The sequence below is a fragment of the Musca domestica genome, unplaced genomic scaffold, assembly GCF_030504385.1.
Source record: "Musca domestica strain aabys unplaced genomic scaffold, Musca_domestica.polishedcontigs.V.1.1 58, whole genome shotgun sequence".
NCBI classification, from domain to species: domain Eukaryota; kingdom Metazoa; phylum Arthropoda; class Insecta; order Diptera; family Muscidae; genus Musca; species Musca domestica.
In genome coordinates this window covers 4,882,519-4,907,476 of record NW_026712360.1, presented here as the reverse complement: position 1 = coordinate 4,907,476, position 24,958 = coordinate 4,882,519, and the positions used below count along the sequence as shown (strand labels likewise).

Sequence of the window (24,958 nt, the reverse complement as noted above, 5' to 3'; positions counted from 1 at the left end):
TAAAAGAAAAAATAAACATTAACTTCTCTTCTCTAAAAAATGCTCCATTCCCTTACCTTGTTGGTGGGGCACTGAAACTCTCCGGGTCTTTTGCAGCAATCCGCCTCATCATGACCATTGGCACAATTGGTTGTGCCATCACAAACCAAGGCCTTGTCAATGCATTCTCCCGACTGGCAGCTAAACTGATCTGGACGACATGAGGGACATCCCACTTCATCTGATTTATCAGGACAATCATTTTGTCCATCACAACGCCACGAGGCCGGTATACAATCCTTGTTCATATCTGTATTGGCTCCACTGCCACCTGACACAGGTGCGGCACAGGTAAAGTGATCTGGGCCACATGCCGGCAAGGCACCACAACTTTGATCATCTTCCAATAGCATTAAGTTCTTGGGACATGAGCACATTTCTCGTCCCCGTCCCTCGGATGAGGCTATACAAATGTGTGAGCATTTGGTGCGGGCATGCAGGCAGGTGTGATTTCTAAACAATTTCGATTCGGGAGTCCAAACAGCCACAATATCCGTGATTTGGGGCATACGTTGCATTTCCGCTCTACGGCCATCTCCGTTAATGGTTATCCGCTCCACTCCGGTCTTATCGTCGAGCCAATAGACAAAGCCCTGCAGGGCAGCAATGGAAATCACCTGACTAATGTGGGTGGATACCAAAATTTTCCTGGAAAAACAGAGACAAATATTCAATAAAATTGGGGTTCGGATAAGAATTCACCATACTTACTTATTCTTTCCATTTATGTCCATGGTATCAATGCGCTTGCCGTGAGCATAGTAGATCATGTCGGTTTGTTGGTCCACTGCCAAAGCTGTGACACCTTCCAGTTTGAAAGCCAAAACCACTCGTTCAGCTCCATCAACACGAGATCTTATAATGGCCTGTTTACTGCCCACATCTGTCCAGAACAGCAAACGTTTCATGGAATGTACAGCAATATTACGTGGCTTTTCCGAGTCTCCCGTGTCAATGACGCCGATGGCATCACCAGTAAAGCTGGAAAATAGAAAAAGAAGAATTAAAAAAAACTTTCCCCAAAATTTGTGTAATTTAGAAGTGGATCTCCTATGTTATATAATTTCTAGTTGTTTCTTTTCTTCGGTGACTTATAGTGAAATTTGATGGAGAGCATTTTTTCCATTCCACCCAATACTCCAAAATGAAATATAGCGGGTCAAACCGAAGCCTGTTTGAAAGAGTTCGGTATTATTCACAATAAGATTCTGTGTTTACACATTCAAATTGGATTGGGATTTTTTACCCATATTTTTTGTAAACATCGATTTTCTTTGTTTGGGAACCTATAGTGAAATTCCCTGGACAATATTTTTTCCTTTGGAGCCCTCCCACTTAAATGAAATTTAAAGGCCCAAATTGGCCCTAGACCGAAAATGTAAAAATTTCGAACTACCGTGATATCTTGTTTATGTTAACAAATTGCATGGCTTTTCAACCGATATTTAATAGAAATGCAGATTCCTTTTGTTCATAGACCCATAATGAAATTCTCTGAGGAGCATTTTTTTCATTGGCAGCAAAATCGCAAAATGAATTTTAACACCTCAAATGGGTGTAAAATTGGAACACACAATTGCGATGGATCTATATTTTACCAAATTTGATCCCAAATTTCTGTGACATGGGTAAGATATATCGATATAATTTTTTTCTTGAGGAACCTTAGTCTAACTTGATGCAGAGCATTATTCCCCTTGAGATCCATTGTCTAAAGTAATGTCAAAAGAGCAAAAATTGGACCAATGTAGAAACCAATCAAAATGGCTCGTTAATATAATTTCTTGTTAAAATACCCTACTTTGGAGCGAAATTTCATTGATATGGACTAGATGTACTCATTGCTTTTGTTTGAGGACCCATAGTAAAATTTAATGCAGAATCTTTTTCCCATTGTAACCACCTGGCTAAAATAAAGCAAAACTTCCAATATGGATCCTCAGTCAAAATCCTATGAATTTACTCTTGAAGTTAGGTTCTTAATTATGTACCCATGTTAGAACCCACAATTTATTGATATGGATAAGATATACGGATTTCTTTTGTTTTGGGACCCTTAGTGAAATTTGATGCAGAATATTTTTCCTATTTGGACTCATCGCCTAAAATCACGTCGAAGGGTAAAAAATGGACTGAAAAAGAAAACATACAAAATTACTTTTAAAAATGATTTATTTTTAAATTACTGAACTTTGAACCGATATGACCTAGATATACACATTTCCTTTGTTTGGGGACCCTTAGTGGAATTTGAAGCAGGACATTTTTCCCATTGAGACTCATCGCCTATAATGAAGTCAAACGGCAAAAATTGGACCAATGCGGAAAACACACAAAATTAATCTTTAAAATTATTTTTTTTTTAATTACTTAACTTTAAACCGATATTTCTTCGAAATGACCTAGATATACACATTTCCTTTGTTTGGGGACCCTTAGTGAAATTCGAAGCAGAATATTTCTCCAATTGACACCCATCGTCTATACTAAAGTTAGATGGCAGAAATTGGGCCAAAGCGGAAAACACACAAAATAAACTTTAATATAATTTATTGTTAAAAAACCCAACTTTGTATCGAAAGTTCTTTGATATAGACCAGATATATCGATTTCTTTTCTTCGGAGACCCCTACTCGAATTTGATGCCGAACACTTTTTTCATTGGAACCATTTGGCTAAAACAAAGGAAAATGGCCGTAATTGGTCCAAAGTGGAAAACATAGGAAATTACTCATAAAATTTATTCCTTATTTATTTACCCAAGTTAGAGCCGACATTTCATAGATAAGATCAAGATATACCGATTTATTTTATTTGGGGACCCTTAGTGAAATTTGATGCGGAACACTTTCCTCATTTGGACCCATCGCCTAAAATGAGTTCGAAGGGCAAAAAATGGACCAAAAGCAATTAAGATACAAAATTACTCTTTAATATAATTTCTTATTAAAAACTCCAATTTTGGACCGAAATTTCTTAGATTAGGGCAAGTTATACCCATTTCCTTTGTTTGGGGACCCTAGGTGAAATTTGATGCCAAACATTTTTTGCATTGGACCCAACCAGCTAAAAATAAGCAAAAGGACAGATATTTGGCCTGAGTCAAAAACGTAGCAATTTACTCATGGAATTCATTCCTCTTTATATCGTTCTGTTATAACCGACATTTTGTAATATATAGGTTAAATATACAGAATTCTTTTGTTTGGAGACCCATAGTCAAATGTTATGCAGAACCTTTTCCCATTATGCAGAACCTTTTTCCCATTATGCAGAACCTTTTTCCCATTATGCAGAACCTTTTTCCCATTCCCACCAACCCGCTAAAATGGGGTATAACAGGACAAACTGTCCCAATTCCGTTCTCTTTTACCCACCTGGTAACATTAATACTATTCGAATGCGAACAAGTCCAGAATAGCAAACGGCCAATAACATCAATGGCTATGTCGAATGGCTGAGATCCTGAACCCACCAAGACCGAGGCTCGAGTGCCATTCACCAGGGCTCTCTTGATACTGTGGCTACGACCTTCCACCTGAAAAGAAAATAGCAAAATTAGATTTTCTCACATTCTCTCTGAAATGTAATTTTTTACTCACCCAATAAACAAAATGTGTTATGGGATCATATTCCACGGCCCGTATATTCTTCCCTATCACAGGCAGTGGCACATTGGGGCAATCCGTGGTATTGGGCATAAGTCTTCCGAAACTATTCCTTTGACTGAAAATAATATAATTTTTCGGTGGTATACAGGAGGCCTCATCCTTGGCCAGGGTGTAGTGAGTGGGACAGGCACATGTCATGCCACGTCGTCCGGGCAGTGGCAAACACAGATGGGAGCAACCACCATTGTTGTACATGCAGGGATTTGTCCCAGCTTGTCGTTGGCCATAGAACACCACCAAGGATGAGATGTAGGTCATGCCACTATGTATAAGGCTACGATTTTGGCCCGTGATTTTATGGACCCTTTCAATGTCTCCGGTGTTCCAATCACTCCAGTAAACATAGTCCTGGTAGAGGGATACAGCATAGGGTTCATCAATATCGGTGCTTACAAGGACTTGACGTTTTTTACCATCCCAATCGGCGGATTCAATTTTTGTCGGCCTCGACTGGGTGGCCCAGTAGAGACGTCGGGTTTCAGAGTCTAAGGTCAAGCCGGTTGCATGATTGGCCCCTGAAATAATCGTCTGCAACTCCGAACCATCCATTGCTGCCCGCCGTATGGAATCTGAGGGTGACTCTGTCCAATACATATAACCTTTGCGGGGTTCCAATACCAGGGATCGGGGTTCCTCTACGCCCTTCCAAAGTAGTACTCTTCGACTGCTGCCATCTAGGCGGGCCACCTCAATACGCCGGGCCTCAGAATCGGTCCAGAAAATGTTGTGGGCCAACCAATCCACTGCAATCCCCTCGGGTCGTATGATCCCCGCATCCACTATTCTCTGGACATAGGAACCGTTGAGGAAGGCTCTATAGATACATTTCGATTTTTGATCCGTCCAATATATTCTCTTATCGGCCACATCCACATCCAACGAGTGGGCATAGCGTACATCCTTGAAGGGTATCTTCTCATCGTTGTGATTGCCCTCATTATTTTCAATGGAGATGCGTCCAATGTATTCCTGCTTGGAGAATAGCAAATAGGCCTCCGGAATGACACAGGTCTTCTTGTCATTGGCCAGTTCATATTCTATGGAGCAGCGGCAGACATAGTCACTGGGACGATTCAGACAGAGATGGGAACAGCCACCATTCCGCACGGCACAGGCATTTGTGCCCTTCACCTCTCGCAGTCGGGTCACCTTGAGACCCATAAGATCTGGGTATTGATCCACCACCACAATGCGATTGTTGCCGGTAATTTTGTGGGCCCTGTCAATGGAACGCCTCTGCCAATCGGTCCAATACAAATAGTCATCGAGAAGACTGAGGCCAAATAAGTGTTTCAGATTATCGCTGATTACCACACGCCGATCGGAACCATCCATATTGGCCACCTCGATTTTATCCGTCTTGCCATCACACCAATAAATCGTTTTGGCCTCAATGTCCAGAGCAATGCCATTGGGCCAGACCAAGTTATCGGAAACCAAAACCACCCTCTCCGAACCATCCAGAGAGGCCCTCTCCACCTTGGGTTTTTTCTCGTTCCAATCACTCCAAAACATCCAGCCGAGTGTGGGAGCCAAAGCAATGGCCCGTGGCTCTTCAAGGTACTCATAGATCAATACCTTGCGGGCCGAGCCATCCAGGCGACACACCTCAATGCGATCGGTTACGGTGTCGGTCCAGTAGAGATTTCTCGCCAGCCAGTCCACGGCCAAGCCATCGGCATGCCTTACCTCAGAGGTCACAAAATCCGATATACCCGTGCCATCGGGGTGGGCCCGTTTTATGGTATATGCCTCCACATCGGACCAATAGATATACTCATCCACCGGATCATAGTCTATGGCTATGGCATACTTCACCTTGCCCAGTGGCAGTGGGAAAATGGTGAAATCCGGTGAGTCCAGGGAGATTTTCGATATCTGACCCCTCTGGACAATGAACAACATTTCCTGGGAACCATTGGCACAGGTGTTGGGTGAAATCAGTTTTACACCCGTCGGACAGGCACAGCTGTAACCCTGGGCATTGGTGCTCAGCAGGCACAAATGGCTACAGTTTCCATTGTTGTGGGCACAAGGGTTGTCTTCATAGGGCTGCAGCGAGGGATGCCAGGTACGCACTGAATTGGGGGCTTCAGGGGTGTCAATCAACTCCTTCATCTCCCATGAAATCAAATCGTAGACATTCAGCGATCCCTGTGACCAGTCTGTCCAATATAACCTATTATCGAAGAAGGTCAAGCTGTAGGGGTACTTGAGATTGTTGACCACGGTCCGCCGGTTACTGCCATCCAGTTTCATGACATCAATGAACTTCAGATGACCATCGGCCCAATAGATCAAATCATTTTTCAAATCCACAGTTAAGCCATTTGGCCAGAAAATGTTGTCCTTGACCAAGGTCATGCGCGATGTGGGATCACCATCCATGCTGGCCCTTTCAATTTTGGGATATTCACCCCAATCCGTCCATATGAGAAATTTCTTGCTCGGCACCAATGCAATGGCCCTTGGCTGATCCAAATCTGTCCAAAATAAAACCTTTTGATATTTGCCATTCAGTGTTGCCACCTCGATGCGATTCTTTTCGCCATCGGTCCAATAGATTTTATCCGTAAACCAATCGATGGCCAAGCCTTCGGGTTTATCCAATCCCGTTGATATCACAGTTTGTTTGGGTGCCTTGAGGATGGGACCCGTGGTATTTGTGTTGACACATTCAATCGTTTCGCGGCCACAGTCAGTCCAGCAGACCAAATTCTTGGCATAGAAGAAATCTATGGCCATTGTTTCGGTCAGATCCTTGACCAGGACATCGACCTGTGGTGCACCGGTGGGTTTTGTTATGTTCGCCACTTGTATGTCGTGGTAGGTGGTGAACAGCAGGGTGGCGGGTGTGTTGAAAAATGTCGCTGATGGTGAGGAGGGTGTAAAACTGTTGTGAACTGCAAGAGAGAGAGAGCGGGAGAGAGAGAGGGAGAATTAATGAGAGGATAATTAGTAAAATCGAGATTCATGGGGGTTTAAAAGACTTGATTTAAAATTTTTAAAAATATTTTTGGTTCGGAAATAATACACTGTGCTACACAAAAAATAATTCCGGGGAAAATCCGGCAGATTATTAAAGTACAGCCAAAAAAAAGAAGTCACGGAAAGTTTACATCGCAAATAACCTAAAAAGAGGAGATAAGTTCACCTCTCTACCAAACTTTCGAATTAAAATTTCTCGAAATCCGTGCATTTTAGACAGATAGCGTCTTCGGCAATATTGAAGATAAAAATACGAGCAATATTTAGGCTAAAACTTTTAACCCCCAAGCGAGCCAACAAAGGGGTCTTTTTGGGCCTTTATTTAAAATATGGTTAGAAACTCCCTTTAAACGAGATCGTAGGAGGTCACAATATTCCACAAAATTATTTGGCATAAAATTCTACTCTAGGTCGTAGAAGACATCAAGTGTCTAAATCTTACCCAAACGTCAGGAATCCATATATGTATACTAAAAACACATTTTAGGGTTAAAACCGTAATTTGTGTGAATTTGTGCAAAAATCTCCAACAAAATATCATCGTAGAAGGATGACGTCAAAGACAAAAATATTCGTCATCAAATTCTACTATAAGTGACCAAAGAAACGATACCTCTATTTCCATGGTGTGCCAAAATTCGATCAAATAACCTTGACCACATGTAATGGTGTCCTTATATTTTCACTTATATTTTTTTCAATATTTAGGATAGAGCTTTGAAATTTGATAGAGATTTTTGGATTACACCCATAATCATTGGTACAGAAAATGGGTCAGATCAGTCTACTTTTTTAAATAGTCTCTCTTTGAGGATAATTCGGATTTCAAGGATTTTTTTTAACAGTGGGCTATGTTTCCATTTAATTCCGCCAAAATGTTGTCATTTTGTTTTCTAATTATGTAGAAAGGCTATTTACAACAAGTAAAATAGTAGCTATGTTCGCCTGGACAGAACTTTTAATACCCACCACCATTTGGAAAAAAAACTTGACAATTTTAAAAAAAAAAAATCTGTCGATTTATACGATTACATGGACCTGCATAGTTAATTTTTTGCCATAGCCCGTTGTATCAATTCCGAACTCCAAATACAAAATTTAAAACGATTTGGGTGAATAATGTGGCTAAAATCGTCAAAATACCGAATATCGGAAGGTATCGTTATAAGGTCGAAAACGCGGACCTGCATACGAAATTTTTAGGCATAGGCTGTCGTACCTATTAAGATCTTCCAATACGAAAATTGAAGCAATTCTGGAGAATTATGTCGCTAAAATCATTAAAATACCGAATATCGGAAGGTATTGTTATGTGGGAGCTTTACGAAATCGCGGACCGGCATACGTAATTTTTTGTCATAGGTTGTAGCCCCCATTAAGATTTTCAAATACGAAATTTGAAACAATTCCGGTGAATAATGTCGCTAAAATCATTAAAATACCGAATATGGGGAGGTACCTTTATATGGAGGCTATGCGAAGACGTGGATCTGCATACGAAATTTTTAGGCATAGGGTGTCGTACCTATTAAGATCTTCCAATACGAAATTTGAAACAATTCCGGTGAATAATGTCACCAAAATCATTAAAACACCGAATATGGGGAGGTACTGTTATATGGAGGCTATGCGAAGACGTGGACCTGCATACGTAATTTTTTGTCATAGGTTGTAGTACCCATTAAGATTTTCAAATACGAAATTTGAAACAATTCCGGTGAATAATGTCGCTAAAATCATCAAAATACCGAAAATCGGGAGGTACCGTTATATGGGAGCTATACGAAGACGAAGACCAGCATAAGTAATTTTTTGTCATAGGTTGTAGCCCCCATTAAGATTTTCAAATACGAAATTTGAAACAATTCCGTTGAATAATGTCACTAAAATCATCAAAATACTGAATATCGGGAGGTACCGTTATGTGGGAGCTACAGGAAAACGTGAACCTGCATAAGTAATTTTTTGTCATAGGGTGTAGAACCTATTAAGATTTTCAAATACGAAATTTGAAGGAATTCCAGTCTATAATGTCTCGAGATATAATAAAATACCGAATATCGGGAGCTATCGTTGCATGGGTTCTATATGACCTGCATACGTAATTTTTTGTCATAGGTTGTAGCATCCATTAAGATCTTCCAATACAAAATTTGTAACAATTCCGGTCTATAATATCAACAAAATACCGAATATCGGGAGGTATCGTTGTATGGAGCTATCAGAAATTATGGACCGACATGACCCATCTACGAACTTAACCTACCTACTGACAAAATACAAATGTGTGCAAAGTTTTAGCCTTCCATCTCAATTTGTTTGAAAGATAGCGTGGCAGAAGTACAGACAGCTGGAGATCGCTAAATCGACTTCGAATTTTACACTGATCCAGAATATACATACTTTATAGGGTATATCGTGAGTATTTCGAGGAGTTACAAACGGAATGTCGAAGTTAATATACCCTCCATAGTATGGTGTAGGGTATAAATATATCAATAAAGGTCCAGCTTTTGCTACAGACTATTTGTGGCTGTACACTGTGACGTATGATCGTTGTCACCACTCATACGCCCCATACGCCGCCATAAGCCAAATTATTGCAAGTTTCCCCCCCTCTTTACGAGATGTCATTATGGAAAATCACCCAATGAAAATTATTTACCATCCTATTGAACCTTGTTGTTACTTCCCAACTATTTATCCGATTCCTTCTCATATATATTATGCCACTTATGTGTGAGGCATAAGTTGCAAACATACTTACACAGCTGTAATTCATTCATTCCTAGAAATTACTTTACACAAGGATATGCTTGCTGCTCTCACTTCCCTTGGCTTCCTCTTTTCCTGCTAATATTACTTGGCACAAGCTCAGCATGTTTTATCTACTCAAGTGCTTGTTCACATTACTAGCTGTTGCAGCAATAGCAGCAGTAGTAATAACAACAGCAACAACAACAACAACGCCAGTTGTCAGTTGTGACTCTTGACTAGATTATGACATATAATTCATGGTAGTTAGAAGAAGATTATGGGGCTCTCGACGAGTGCTGCCGGCATCTTCGTCGTCGTCGGTGTTGTGGCTGTTACTGTTACTTGGGGAGGCACGTTTCTGGGTCCTGGCCTGTTAAACCTCGACAAATTCATAACATATTGTTGTTACAAGGATTTGATAAAGGAGAAAAGTGAGGGCCACATTTTTTTAGCTTGGTTTGGAGTATGAAGACAAGGGTGTTACGAGGGCACACCCCCCCCCCCCCCCGCCATATAAATATTATTATACGCATTATTTTGTTAACAGGATACTTGACTGGCACTACAACCCACTCAATTGGTTTGCAGTAGATGCAATGCAGGAGGCTCTTCACCCCGCACCCTGCCAGCATGCCTGATGTGTTATTATAATATTGGTAGGTCCTTCGTCCTGGTAGAAGAAGAGAAGGGCAGAGGGAGGATCATCATGCTGAGCTGCTGAATTTTTTTCTTCATTCTCAGGGTGGAGGCAACACAAATATTGTTGTTGCTGCTGTTACTACCTTGGCTGGTTGGCTATTGAATCAACAATGTTTCCAAGGAAATCTTTAGTAGAAAAAAATGGGGGTGAGATGGGGTGTGGAGTGGTGTGGTGTGGTGGAGGTTTCAAGTTGTTTTGTTTACAACGTGCCTATGCGTAACTTTTGCAAATGATGTTGGTGTTTTGCGTCATTATTGTTGTTGTTATTTTTAGTGCGTATCCATTTCATTTTTGTGCAATCACAGCAGCACCGTCCTTCCTACTCCCTTAGATTTTCATGACCTCCCCCTCCAGAACCTCAAGCCTCTTTGTTTACATTACTACCCACCAATTGCATGCTCTTGGCTGAGGGGGGAGAAGGGGTGATGAAATGGCATGCATGGGGTAATGCATGCAATACTTGCACATATTAAAAATTGCGTTGATTTTTTATTTTGAACAGCAAAACAAAAAAAAGAGAAAAGAAAGAAAAAGAAAAATAGGGAAAGATGTTGCTAAAGGGGTTCCGTTCATGTTTTGTAGGTTGTTAACTGCCAAAGTGGGTATTGTTAAGTGCTTAACTTGTAAAGAGATTTCTTATAATTTAAAAACGAAACGAAATTCCTGCATAAAGAATGTTTGCCACAAGTGGGAGGAATATTTCAAGAAAATAGGGTTAAATTACGTGGGGTTACATAACAGCATTTCATAATTGCATTGCCTGGGAGAGACCAGACCCTAGAGAATGCAATGACCCAGCAGACGTAGGCACCTACGTGGAGGGTTGTAGGAAAATATTCAAATATTAAAATACTCAAGCGAGTCAACAAAGGGGTCTTTTTGGTCCTTTTTTTTAAATATAGGCTAAAACTGAATTTAAACGGGATCGTAGCAACTCAAAATATTCTGCAAAATTATTCGCCATGAAATTCTGCTATGAGTCCTAGAACATGTCAAAAACCTAAAACTTACCTAACGCCAGCAATTCATATATACTTAAAACACATTTTAGGGTTAAAGCCGTACTCTATGTGAGTTTATGCAAAAATCTCCAAAAAAGCATCCTTTTTGAAGGATGGCCCCAAGGACAAAAATATTCTTTATCAAATTTCGCTATAAGTCACCAAAGACAAGAAATTTCTATTTCCATTGCATATCAAAAAAATATGTCCATCAAAGTTAAAAAAAAATCGAAAATATTTCCTAGTTTTTTTGATCAATTTTTCCTCAGACTTTTTTCGAGATAATGCCTGAAAGTAAAATAAAATCTCGTTTTAGACAGAAGTTGTCAAAAGGGGAAATATTCTACACAAAAAATTTCACTATAAATCTCAGAATAAACCTTATATCTACAGGGTGAGATAAAACAACTGCAACAAAGTCAAATGCCATAATTTTTACATTTTGTTTCAGATTTTTTTGAATGAAAGCAAAAAATGTCGGAAATAGCTTCAAATTTTAGAATAAGTTTAGATTTGTTCGAATTGGTCACCTTTGGCACGAATTATGGCCTCAAAACGGCCAATGAAAGCCTCACACGCTGCCCGAATGTTGCCTTGCGGTTTTGAGGTGATCGACACTTTGGCATTTTTTAGTGCCAACATTGCTTTCCAAAATACTCCAGACACAATAGTCCAACGGATTGGTATCCGCAGATTTTGGTGGTCATTGTACGCTGAAAACGAAGCGAGGAACCTCGTTTTGTAACCATTCTTGGGTGGCGCGTGCTGAGTGCGATGGTGCTGAGTTTTGTTGGAATGTCAAAGGTCTGCGGCCAAAATGTTGGTGTGCCCAAGGCTTTAATACACCCTCCAGAATATTTTCGTGATAATATTCGCCATCTTCCTGAGGCTTTAATACACCCTCCAGAATATTTTGGCGATAACATTCGGCATTTTCCTGATGCCACAGTCGATTAATACGAGCGGAGAGCGACTATTGGCGGCCCACGCTATAACTATGGCCGTCGCTTGAGTTCTGGTGGCCAACCGAAGGTGCACATTTACAGCTCTCTTTGCCCTCTTTGGCAAGTAAACACGAGCGGATCATTTCGTTTGTTTACAAACTGCTGTTTTCTCATCGGAAAAGTCGGCAGTTCGGCTTTCGGCCAAGCGAAGAAACTCTTTAGCACTTTTGAGTCTATTTTCTTTCTGTTGCGGTGTAAGTTCTTCCACTTTTTGGAATTTCAATGGGTTTACCCCGATATGGCTTTACCCCGATATATATTTGGCGAATGGAATATTGCGATATGTTCAGCTCACGAGCCATTTTCGGCCACTGTGACGCGGGTTTCGATCAAGTCGCTCTTTTACTTTTCGAACCATTTCTGCTGATGTTGCTGTTTGTTCTTCCGTCCACTTCCTTGATGTCGGGCTGTGCTACCACGGTAACGAGCGGTGGTACGAGACACAAAAGATTTATTCACATTTAAATGCTGGAGTGCTCCAACGATAGCCGCTTGTGATTTTCCAGCCAAATATAAAGAAATCACATCACGAATAACTTTTTTTCTGGAAAATTCTCACCAAAAAGCTTTTGTACGCTTGTAAACAATATAATGAGCTGTCACTGGAATAATTTTAACAGCTGTCGGACGAGTGGCTTAGAAATGACAGCAGTCTGAAGTTGGTTGCAGTTTTTTCATCTCAACCTGTATGTCTCCCTTTTTGTACTGTTAATTTCAATCCGAGTCAAAATCTCCCTTTGTACTTCATTTTTTGGGAATAGTTTTAAAGGAAGAATGTTTCTACATCGAATTTCACTGTGAGCCTCCGAACAAAAGAAATTTGTATATTCAATGTATACCATGAAAAAATATCATATACATTTTTGTTTATAAAATGCCTTGTTAATTTTTGAAAAAATGTAGCACATGGCATATTTAGTATTTATAAAATCGAAACATATTTTATATCGCCCAAATCTGGAATTCTGAGGTCTTATTATGTAGGAACACTATTTTGAAAAAAAAAAATATATAATAATATCTATATAAGTCCACCTTTGGGTATTGCCGTTATAGAAAACCTCGAATTTTAGTTATTTAAACGCAGTACTGTAGTGCGTATAATTGATGTCGTAACTCATACGCCCTGAGTTTTCCCCTTTAATTTTAAAGCGAAAAACAATTTTGTTATAACCCCTCCTCTCTACTCAAGTTATTGTGCCCCCGTGTAGGGGATAATTATTTCCCATCTTGAAAAACAAAATAGGGGTGGAACCTTTGCACAATTGCATAGTAAACTCCTCTCGCCAGTAATTTTTCACTGAAAACTACAGGAAAAATGAAACAGGAAATAACCCAATTTTTTTTTCCGTTGGTGGCAAAGAAGTGGATCATGGGGATCTATGTTTTTGTTTTAGTTTCGTTTTACCAACAATTGTGGTCCCTATTCTTCCTCGCAAGCCCTAACACTCAACAATTAAAATGTTATTATATACTTCTATATACCTTAAATGCACCTATGTGTAGCACGTATATATAGGAATGCAATGGCTTGTGTAAAATTGTTGTGTGGGTGTGTGTGTTTTGCATTTATGTCGACAACAAGTTCACGTATATATTTGTGTAGTTATGTACACAACGTTTACATAATGTCTTACTTAAAATATGCAAGCATTGATGCACTGCAAGAAAATATGTAGAGGTATAGAAAATCATATCGGGTATTTATGTTTATAGAATTTTTTTTATAAAATAAATAGAAAACCCCCTAAAACTGAAATAGGAAGGAAATGCGGAATACTGTAGGGCACAGCGTATAAATACTGTCGTTGGTACAACAGTGCGTATAATTGTTGTCGTTACTAATACGCACTGATGTGACTTCCTAACTATAGGCAGCCTCGAAAAAAAAAAGAATAAACAAAGCACACGCATTCTCTCTCGATTCTAATTTGCCATCGATTTGGAAGGCCGAGAGAGTCTATTACCACTACTAATGCATATATTGTGAGCAAGGCTGTTATAGAACTATCACATTTAACCGACTCTTGTGGAGATATTTAGGACTCTCCGTTCATTTTTTGAAGACATATTTAAACGACCAAGCGTGGACTTTTTGAGATAGTTGTAAGGCGCAATTGTGGACTTTTAATGATATGTTTGAAAGATTCTGCATCGTAATAAAATCATTGGATTTTTAGGAGTATTTTCTGAGACTATAATATTCCCTTTTTTAAATTTTGAAGAAAATACCGTGGATATTTCCGAAGGATCAAACGTGGACTTTAAAAAACATTTTATAAAGGCCTACAATTGACCTATTAAGATAAAATTCGAAGGGCAATCTGAAGACCTTTTTGGGGTATTTTTGAAAGACCAATTATGGACTTATAGAAGGACCGATTGTGGATTTTTGATGATATTTTTGAATTACCAACCGTCTACTTTTTGAGAATATTTTTCTTTACGGTCAATTGTGGACTTTTTGAGGAGATCTAATCGAGGACTTTTGATGAACATTTTTAAATAGACCTTTCAAGAAAAAATTCTAAAATTTTTGATGAATATTTTAAAGGGGTCTTTCAAGATTTTTTTCTGAAAATTTTCTAGTTTTATTTATGAAATATTTGAAAATTTAATGGAATATTATATTCCATTGTAAATATTATATTAAATTGTAAATTGTGGACTTATTGACAATTTTTTGTGGTGTAATTGTAAACTTTTTAAGAGGATTTGAACTGAAACTTAATTGTAGACTTCTTAAGAAAGCAATTCGAAAAACAAATCGTGGTCTATTTTAGAATATTTTTGATGGACAAGCCGTGGATTTGTTTAAACCTATTTTTAAAGGATATATCGTGGACTATTTAAAATTACTTTTAAAGGGTGTTTTGGAGGACCAATAGTGGACTTTTTAGGAACATTTTTAAAACATTTTCGATAGATCAATCGTTTACTTGTTGGGAATATTTTTGAATGACAAAATGGGGACTTTTTTAAAAAAAATTCCGAGTAGCATTTGTGAGAATATTTTTTGGGAATCGATTGTGGGCGTTTTGAGAATATTTTTGAAGGACTAATTGTGGAAGTTTTTAGAACGTTCTTAAACCAAAAAACGTAGCATTTTAAGAATATTTTCTGATTTTCCGATTGGCTTTAGAGGATCTTCTCTGCAAATTTTCAAGAGTCAATTTTAAGTTTTTTTATATGGCCGCTGAGTAGATTTTCTTCTAAAGAAAGTTTCTGTGCTGAGAATTTTTTCTGTAGTAAATTTAGTCTTTCTTTCAATAAAAGCGAGCCTTGAGGACCAAAAAAAAAAAAAATAAAACTAAGCAGTTTTTGATATTGATTTTTTTTCTCAAAACAATTTTTTCAGATATTTGTTGTTGTTTTTCATGAATCTGTTCTCAAATTTTTTATCTAAAAAAAAAAAACGAAAATTTGGGGAACAATGGAGATTTATTCCTATGAAAGATAATTTCTTCGGCCCACTGAGTCTCCGGTTGACTACAGAAATAATTTCCCAGTAGATTGAAATTGTTATTCCCTCCACCATAGTATGGAGGCTATATAAAGTTTTTCATTTCGTACACCTCGAAATATACATTTTGAACCCCACAAAGTATATATATTCTTGATCAGCATAAAATTCGATTAAGCGATGTCCGCCCGTCTGTTGAAATCACTCTAGCTTCCGAACAAAATGAAGTAGGTTGATAAAATTTTACTCAAATGTATATTATGTCTGCAGGACTTTTGGTATTTAAAATGGTCAACGTTTTGGTATAGCCCCCATATAACGGTACCTCCGGATATTCGTTATTTTGATGATTTTTGCGACATTATTCACCGTAATTGTTTCAAGTCGGTATTTTAAGTTCGTAAGGGATATAACAGCCTAAGACAGAAAATTGTCTGTGCGGATCCACGTCTTCGTATAGCCCCCAAATAACGGTACCTCCCGATATTCGGTATTTTGATGATTTTAGCGACATTTTTCACTGGAATTGTTTAAAATTTGGTATTTGAAGTTCGTAATTGATACTACAGCTTAAGACAGAAAATTGTCTGTGCAGGCCCACGTCTTCGTATAGCCCCCGTTTTATGATACCTCCCTATATTTGGTATTTTGATGAATTTATCGACATTATTCACCGATTTTTTTCAAGTTTCGCATTAGAATATTGTATGGCTTATGACAGGTCCACATAGTCGTATAGACCCTAATAGAAGGGCTACATTCGGTATTTTTAATATTTTAACAGAATTTTTACCGGATTTTATTTTGTTGAAAATTGCCAAAATCTTTGCAAATGGTGGAGGGTATTCAAAGTTCGGCCCGGCCCACAGTTCAAAGGGGAAATATTGTTTTTGTGAAAATATACTCTTACCACAGAGGAGCCTTCTTTCTGTGGGGAAAAAAGAGGAGATTTTCTATAGAAAAATCTCCGGTTCGCCACGGGAATAAGTTCCCAGTAGATTGCGGTTTTTCTATAAAAAATCATCCGAGGAGACTTTTTTCTGTAAAAAAATATCATTGAGAAGACTCATTTCATTAGAAAATAATCGCCTGCCGCCGAGGACAAAATTTCATTTAATTTGTTTTAATTTAACATTATTTTTTTTTTTTTAATTTTCCCATGGCCAAATGCTGCCAGGCAGTTTTGAACCCGATTTATAATCCATCACGATGAATGCAGATGCAATATTTTGTTACTGCTGCATTGGCGTAGAATTCTTGACAAAATGTTCGTCGGTATTGAAGTAGAAATGATTACGGCAGCATTGAGTGACTAGACGCCAGCATCAGCACTTCTACTGCACTTACCTGCATAAATATTTATCACTGGTGGGCTTCTTGGGGACAGGGTTCGGAGTGCAAAAAAAAAATATTTGATACATTCTTTTTTTTTTTTTTACGGAAAACAGAAAATGTAGAAAATTTAAAATTAAAATTATTTTTTTTGCTATTAAATTGTTCTGTTCATATTGGGCATTGCATGCCCTGATTATTATTTATGTACAACGGGCCACAGTAATTGCAACACTGGCTTCTACCAGCAATATTTACTTGCACTGCCAGCCAGCCGAGTGGCAGTATCACCAACAACAGCAAGTAACAACAACAAGAACGACAAAAATTAACATAAACATTAATCGTAGAATGGTGACAAAGGAGGGTGGGCGCGGGAGCAAGGAAATGAGAACGAATGCACCAAATATGGAGGCCAACAACGGGAGGGAAGGGCGGTGCGGTGGCAGAAGGAGGGTATATAATATAGGATGTTGGCAAAACAAGGTGGTACTTTCATGCCGGCCAACCATCCAGGAAAGCCTGGCTGCTGGCCTCCTTATACCCTCCGTTTTGTTGTTGACTATTTAACAAATAACCAAAAAAAAAACAACAACAACCCCAAGAACACCAGCACAAGTATCTGTATTCAGAAACAAAAACAAAACATACAAAACAACAACAGCAGAAACAAAAAAAAAAAAAAACGAAAACGACAAAAAAAAAAAAACAACAGCAACGACAATAATGATGCCATAGCACCAACAATACTCAGCTCCATCCAACATAACATGGCAAGAACGGACGGACAGACAGACGAACGCTGATGATGATGCAGCAGCTCGAAGTAGAGTTTGCCATTCGGGCAAGGAAGGTATAAAAACGGATTAAAATGCAACGCAGGAATATTTTTAATTATTAATGTATACACATGAACAAGTGAAAAAGCCATCATCAGCCGGTAACATCATCACTGCAATCACCAGCATCGTCATCGCCATCATCAGGGCAGGAGCAGCAGCAGTGGCATCATCATTGCAAATGCATTTTTACCCCCAAAACTCAATGCTGATTTTTAGGGTTTTATTATTCATGAGAAGATATGCTCGAGGAAAAGTGTCCATGCAGCTTGAATGATGCGTAAATTCATTATCCACTTCATAAAGATATCATAGATACATTATTATCGACATCTGGATACTATAGATACTTTTTCCAAGTGTTTGACATGAAGTAGATTCATTATGCTCGTAGTCTAGATGACGTAGATACATTATTCACGTATTTCAGATGTCTTAGATACATGATAAACGCCATTCAGAGGTCATAGATACATTATCCCCGACATCTAGATGGTGTGGATACGTTATCGATGCCATCTAGATGCTGTAGATACATTATCTAAATTATCCAGATGTCGCAGATACATTAATACGGCATCTAGATGGTGTAGATACAATATCCATGCCATAAAGATGTCGTAGATACATTATCCAGACATCGCAGATACATTATCCATGTCATCCAGATGTCGTAGACACATTATCCCCGGCATCTAGGTGGTCTGGATACATTATCGACGGCATCTAGATGCTGAAGATACATTATCTACATTATCCAGATGTCGTAAATACATTATCACGGCATCTAGATGGTGTAGATACAATATCCATGTCATCTAGATGTCGTAGATACATTATCCATGTCATCCAGATGTCGTAGATACAATATCCATGGCATTCAGATGTCGTAGATACATTATCGACGGCTTTTAGATGCTATAGATACATTATCTACATTATCCAGATATCGTAAGTACATTACCACGACATCCAGATGTCGTAGATACAATATCCGTGTCATCCAGATGTTATAGATACAATATCCATGTCATCCAAATGTCGTAGATACAATATCCATGGCATCTAGATACCGCAGATACATTAACCACAAAATTCAGATGTCGTAGATACATTACCACGGCATCTAGATGTTGTAGATACAATATTCATGTCATTCAAATGTCGTAGATACAATATCCATGTCATTCAGATGTCGTAGATACAATATCCGTGTCTTCCAGATGTCGTAGATGCAATATACATGGCATTCAGATGTCGTAGATACATTATCAACGCTAACCAGACGACGTAAATACATTTTCCACCTTACCCAGATGTCGTAGATACATTACCACGGTATCTAGATGGTGTAGATACAATATCCAAGTCATCCAAATGTCGTAGATACATTACCCACATTATCCAGATATCGTAGATACATTTTCTACGTCATACAGTCATCATAGATACATAATCCACGCAATCTGGATGCCGTAGGTAATTATCCACGATATCGAGATGGTGTAGATACATTATCCACGTTAAGCAGATGACGTATGTAGATACATTATCCACGTTAACATGATGACGTAGATACAATATCCATGACATCCAGATGGCGTAGATACATTTTCCACATCATCCACATGTAGTAGATACATTACTCACCTTATCTAGATGTCGTAGATACATTATCCACGGCATCTAGATGATGGAGATACATTATCCACGTCATCCAGATGTCGTAGATACATTTACAGACTACTTTAGAGGATCATACATTCTCCAGTCTAACACACATTTCGCTTCGAGTGTACTCTCCGCCAACAGCATCATCATTTTTGTAACGATGTCATCAGTTTTAAATAAATACAACAGCAATGCCCAAACAACAACAATAACAAATATAATAACAACAACAACAACAATACAAGCCATATAATGAGAGCTTTAAAATAATGCTGCAGCAGAAACACATTGCAATGTAATACATTGTGTAATCATCACCCATCCATCCTTGGGTGGTTTTTTCCCCCAGTGGTGGGGGTGGGGGTGGTGTTCGGTGGGTTAGCAAGGACACGGATATAGGTTGGATGGATAGATAGATGACTGGTTGGCTTGTTGCCTAGCTGGTAAGGTTGAAGGTGGTTGCCGGCTGATGCCGTGATGGTGCATTGAGAATAATGATGGTTGCTGGATGGTGATAGAAATTAAAAACAAGCCAGAGAAAACCCATTAAGATAAGAGACGCAGCAAGCTGCTGCAACAACAACAACAGCAGGAGAAGGCAATGAGAAAGCTAGCCATGGAAAGATTTTCAAAAATTGAAGGCGGTTGGTCGGGTAGTACATGCAAATCTTGAATGGGGAAGAAGAGAAGTAATGTCACAATTCTTGAAGGAAGGAAACAACGAAAAAAAAGAAAGAAGAATTACGAAGATGTTGATGATGAAGAAAATGTTGGTTATCGTAAATGGCATAGTTCAAATGACCGAGTCAACATTTCACCTTGTTGTTAGCAGCAGTGACAAGTAAAAACAAGAGAAAATATTTACTTCGTTGTGATCCTGCAGGAAATGCGCGGAAAATCCCATGAAATATTAAGGAAAATGTAATTTTTGGTACAATTTTGGCTTTCAGGTGATTTGGATAACGTAGATACATTATACATGTTAATTATGTCACATATATAAATTATCCATGTGATTTGGATAATGTAGATAAATTATCCGCGATGCAGATACTTTATCCAGGTGATAACGTAGTTACATTATATACCTTGAAGATACATTACAAAGGTGATTTGGATAACGTAGATACGTTATACAGGTTAATTATGTAACGTAGATACATTATCCAGGTGATTTGGATAACGTAGATACATTATATACCTTGCAGATACAATATCGAGGTAACTTAGATAACGTAGATACATTATACTGCTGATTTGGATAACGTAGATACATTATATACCTTGCAGATACATTATCCAGGTGATTTACATAACGTAGATACATTATCCAGGTGATTTAGATAACGTAGATACATTATTCAGGTGATTTAGATAACTTAGATACATTATATACCTTGCAGATACAATATCGAGGTGACTGAGATAACGTAGATACATTATCCAGGTGATTTGGATAACGTAGATACATTATATACCTTGCAGATACAATATCGAGGTGACTTAGATAACGTAGATACATTATCCTTGATTTAGATAACGTAGATACATTATCCTGCTGATTTGGATAACGTAGATACATTATATACCTTGCAGATACAATATCGATGTGACTTAGATAACGTAGATACATTATCCAGGTGAATTGTGTAACAAAGATACATTATCCTTATGATTTAGATAACGTAGATACATTATCCAGGTGATTTGGACAACGTAGATACATTATATACCTTGCAGATACAATATCGAGGTAACTTAGATAACGTAGATACATTATCCAGGTGATTTACATAACGTAGATACATTATCCAGGTGTTTTTGATAACGTAGATACGTTATACAGGTTAATTAGGTAACGTAGAAACATTATTCAGGTGATTAGATAACGTAGATCCATTATATACCTTGCAGATACAATATCTAGGTGACCTAGATAACGTAGATACATTATATACCTTGCAGATACAATATCGAGGTGACCTAGATAACGTAGATACATTATCCAGGTGATTTGGATAACGTAGATACACTATATACCTCGCAGATACAATATCGAGGTGACTTAGATAACGTAGATACATTATCCTTATGATTTAGATAACGTAGATACATTATCCTGCTGATTTGAATAACGTAGATACATTATCCAGGTGATTTGGATAACGTAGATACATTATTCAGGTGATTTAGATAACATAGATACATTATATACCTTGCAGATACAATATCGAGGTGACTTAGATAACGTAGATACATTATTCAGGTGATGTAGATAACGTAGATACATTATATACATTGCAGATACAATATCGAGGCGACTTTGATAACGTAGATACATTATCCAGGTGAATTATATAACAAAGATACATTATCCTTATGATTTAGACAACGTAGATACATTATCCTGCTGATTTGGATAACGTAGATACATTATCCAGGCTATTTAGTTACCATATATACTTTATTCAATTGATTAAAATAACGTAGATACATTATCCAGATCATTTTAGATAACATAGAAATATTATCCAGGATATTTTGATAATGTAGATACATTATATATCTAATAGATACTTTATCCAGGTGACTTGCATTATTCAGGTGGTTTTTATAATCTAGATACTTTATTTACCTTATAGATACATGAATTTAAAGATTTAGGTAGCGTAGATACATTATCCAAGTTATAGATGCAATACCTAGGTGATTTAGATGTCATAGATACATTATCCACGTGATTTAGCTACTGTAGATATATTCTCTAAGTGATTTGGATAACATAGATACATTATCTTCATGTAGATACTTAGGCGGGAAATAGCCCCCAAACTCAAGAAAAACTAATTCCGAACCTTTATCACTACCACCGGATGATTCTACATTATTTACACCATTGATTAACATCCAAAGTTGGAGTGAGAGTCCAAGAGAGGGGAGAGAAGACGATCGAAATCCCTAAATCTCCATCATCACCATAATAAAACTCTTGGTAGGGATTAAAACGGAAAACCAACTAGCCAAGGGGAACCATTACCGAATTTACTGTGCATGTAAGCTTTAGAATTTTTAAAATTCCGTTTTTTTTTTGTTTTTCTGTGGAGAGCCTATTTTTGACCACCGGTAAAGGATGATATCCTTACACCATTGTTCGAATACCACTACATTTTTTTACCTCTTCTATTGCACTACAAAAAAAATAAGAACCACAATAACGCAGCAAAATTACTTTCGTTGTACAGGGAAGTGAAATGAGAGGGAGAGACCACCAGGGGAAGAAGTAGAAAGGGCGTGAAATAACAGCCAGGATAAACGTGCCAAAAAGGAACACAAATCCCACGGAAAACGGAAGAGCCCGTGCCAGGTTGAAGAGGGTCCGCATATATTTCGTCGCCAGTCATTGCCACATAAAAATAAACACTGCAGTAGTTTTGCATGGTGGCTCTACTACCACCACCCCTTCCCCCATCCCCTACAGCAACTCGAAATGAAAAATATGAACAACACTTAAAGGCTTAATGGGCGAAAATGGACTCAAGTTTTTTTTTTTCGCCAGCCGTTGTAGTGGTTGGCTATGTCATGCAAGCGGAAAAAAGGCTCTCCACCAGCTCTCTTCCGTCATGCAATCCGTCTGCCCGCCCGCCAGCCAGGCAACCACCACCACCTGCTAAGCTGGAGCATATGAACCAAATGGGGCTGCAATTTGCTGCTGCTCCAGCTACCGTTGGTGTTGGCTGGTGTTTACAGAGTGTAAGTTGATGTGCGAATTGTTTCCTTCATCAGGACTTTAAGTGAGCATGCACTGGCATGTTGACTCCGGCAAAATACTATCAAAATACAAGATTGCCCCAAAGCCGCTGGTTGTTGTGGGTGGGTGGAGATGGTGGCAGGTGGAGGGTAGAGGGAGAGAGAGGGATGCATGGAAATTGCAGTGAAAACTTTAATATTAAAGTCTGTGACAGTAGGAGGGAGAATATTTTTTAACGAGGGTTGGTTAGGAAATTTGGTAAAATAGCTTATACATGACGTGGATAGTATGGCTACGTTATGTAAATAACTTGGATAATGTATCTTCACCACCTGGACAGCATGGATAATGTATCTACATTATCTAGATAGCATGGATAATATATCTACGTTATCTGAATAACGTGGATAATGTATCTACATCATTTAGATGGCATATATAATATATTAAGGTTATCTGAATAACGTGGATAACGTAGATACTTTATCTACGCCATCTGTATAACGTGGATAATGTATTCACATCAACTAGATAACGTGGCAAATGTATCTTCCTCACATGGATAAGGTGGAAAAATGTATCTACACCGTCTGGATAGTGTGGATAATGTATCTACATCATCTGGATAACGTGGATAATGTATTTACATCATCTAGATAGCATGGATCATTTATCTACGTTATCTGAATTACGTGGATAATGTATCTACACCATATGGATAACGTGGATAAAAAATTTATGCCATCTGGATAACTTTATCATGTATCTACGTCATCTGGATAACATGAATAATGTATCTACGTCATCTAGATAACGTAAATAATATATCTACCTTAACTGAATAATGCGGATAATGTATCTACGCCATCTGGATAATGTGGATAATGTATCTACGTCATCTAGATAGCATGGATAATATATCTACGTTATCTGAATTACGTGGATAATGTATCTACACCATATGGATAAGGTTGATAAAGTATATACGTCATCTGGATAACATGAATAATGTATTTACGTCATCTAGATAGCGTGGATAATGTATCTACATTAACTGGATAATGCGGATAATGTATCTACGCCATCTGGATAACGTGGATAATGTATCTATGCCATCGAGATAATAAGGAAATGTATCTACGTCATTAGGACAACGAATAAAGTATCTACGTCATCTAGATAGCGTGGATAATGTATCTACGTCATCTAGATAGCGTGAATAATGTATCTACATTAACTGGATAATGCGGATAATGTATCTACGCCATCTGGATAACGTGGATAATGTATCTATAACATCTATATAGCACGGATAATATATCTACGTTATCTGAATAACGTAGATAATGTATCTACACCATCTGGATAACGTAGATACTTTATCTACGTCATTTGGGTAACATGAATAATGTATCTAGGTCATCTAGATAACGTGGATAATGTATCTACGTCGTCTGGTTAACGTGGATAATGTGTATATGCCATCTGGATAACGCGAATAAGGTATCTACGCCTTCTGAATAACCAGGATAAGGTGTATATGCTGCGTGACATAAATAGAACGAATAAAGCGTCTACGTCATCTGGATAACATGGATAATGCATATTCAGCATGGATAATGTATCTACATTTTTTTAAGTGCCAAATAGAGAAAGAAATCAAATCTAAAAAAAAAATCCTTTACTAATTTCGGATTTCCCATACTCCCCTTTCCCGGCAAACGATTTTCTGCTGCTTCTGCTTC

General features: G+C 38.1%; 1 protein-coding gene across 1 annotated transcript in view; it reads right to left on the bottom strand.

Annotated features, from left to right (window-relative positions):
* LOC101888085 (low-density lipoprotein receptor-related protein 6) overlaps nt 1–24,958 on the bottom strand; it is a 161,080-nt gene that overhangs the window by 4,348 nt on the left and 131,774 nt on the right. The window contains exons 3-6 of the mRNA XM_059128869.1: nt 3,642–6,613; nt 3,417–3,577; nt 751–1,020; nt 57–687 (exon numbers count right to left, since the gene is read on the bottom strand). Coding sequence (XP_058984852.1) covers nt 57–687; nt 751–1,020; nt 3,417–3,577; nt 3,642–6,613 — 4,034 coding nt within the window. The remainder of the gene's footprint in view (nt 1–56; nt 688–750; nt 1,021–3,416; nt 3,578–3,641; nt 6,614–24,958) is intronic.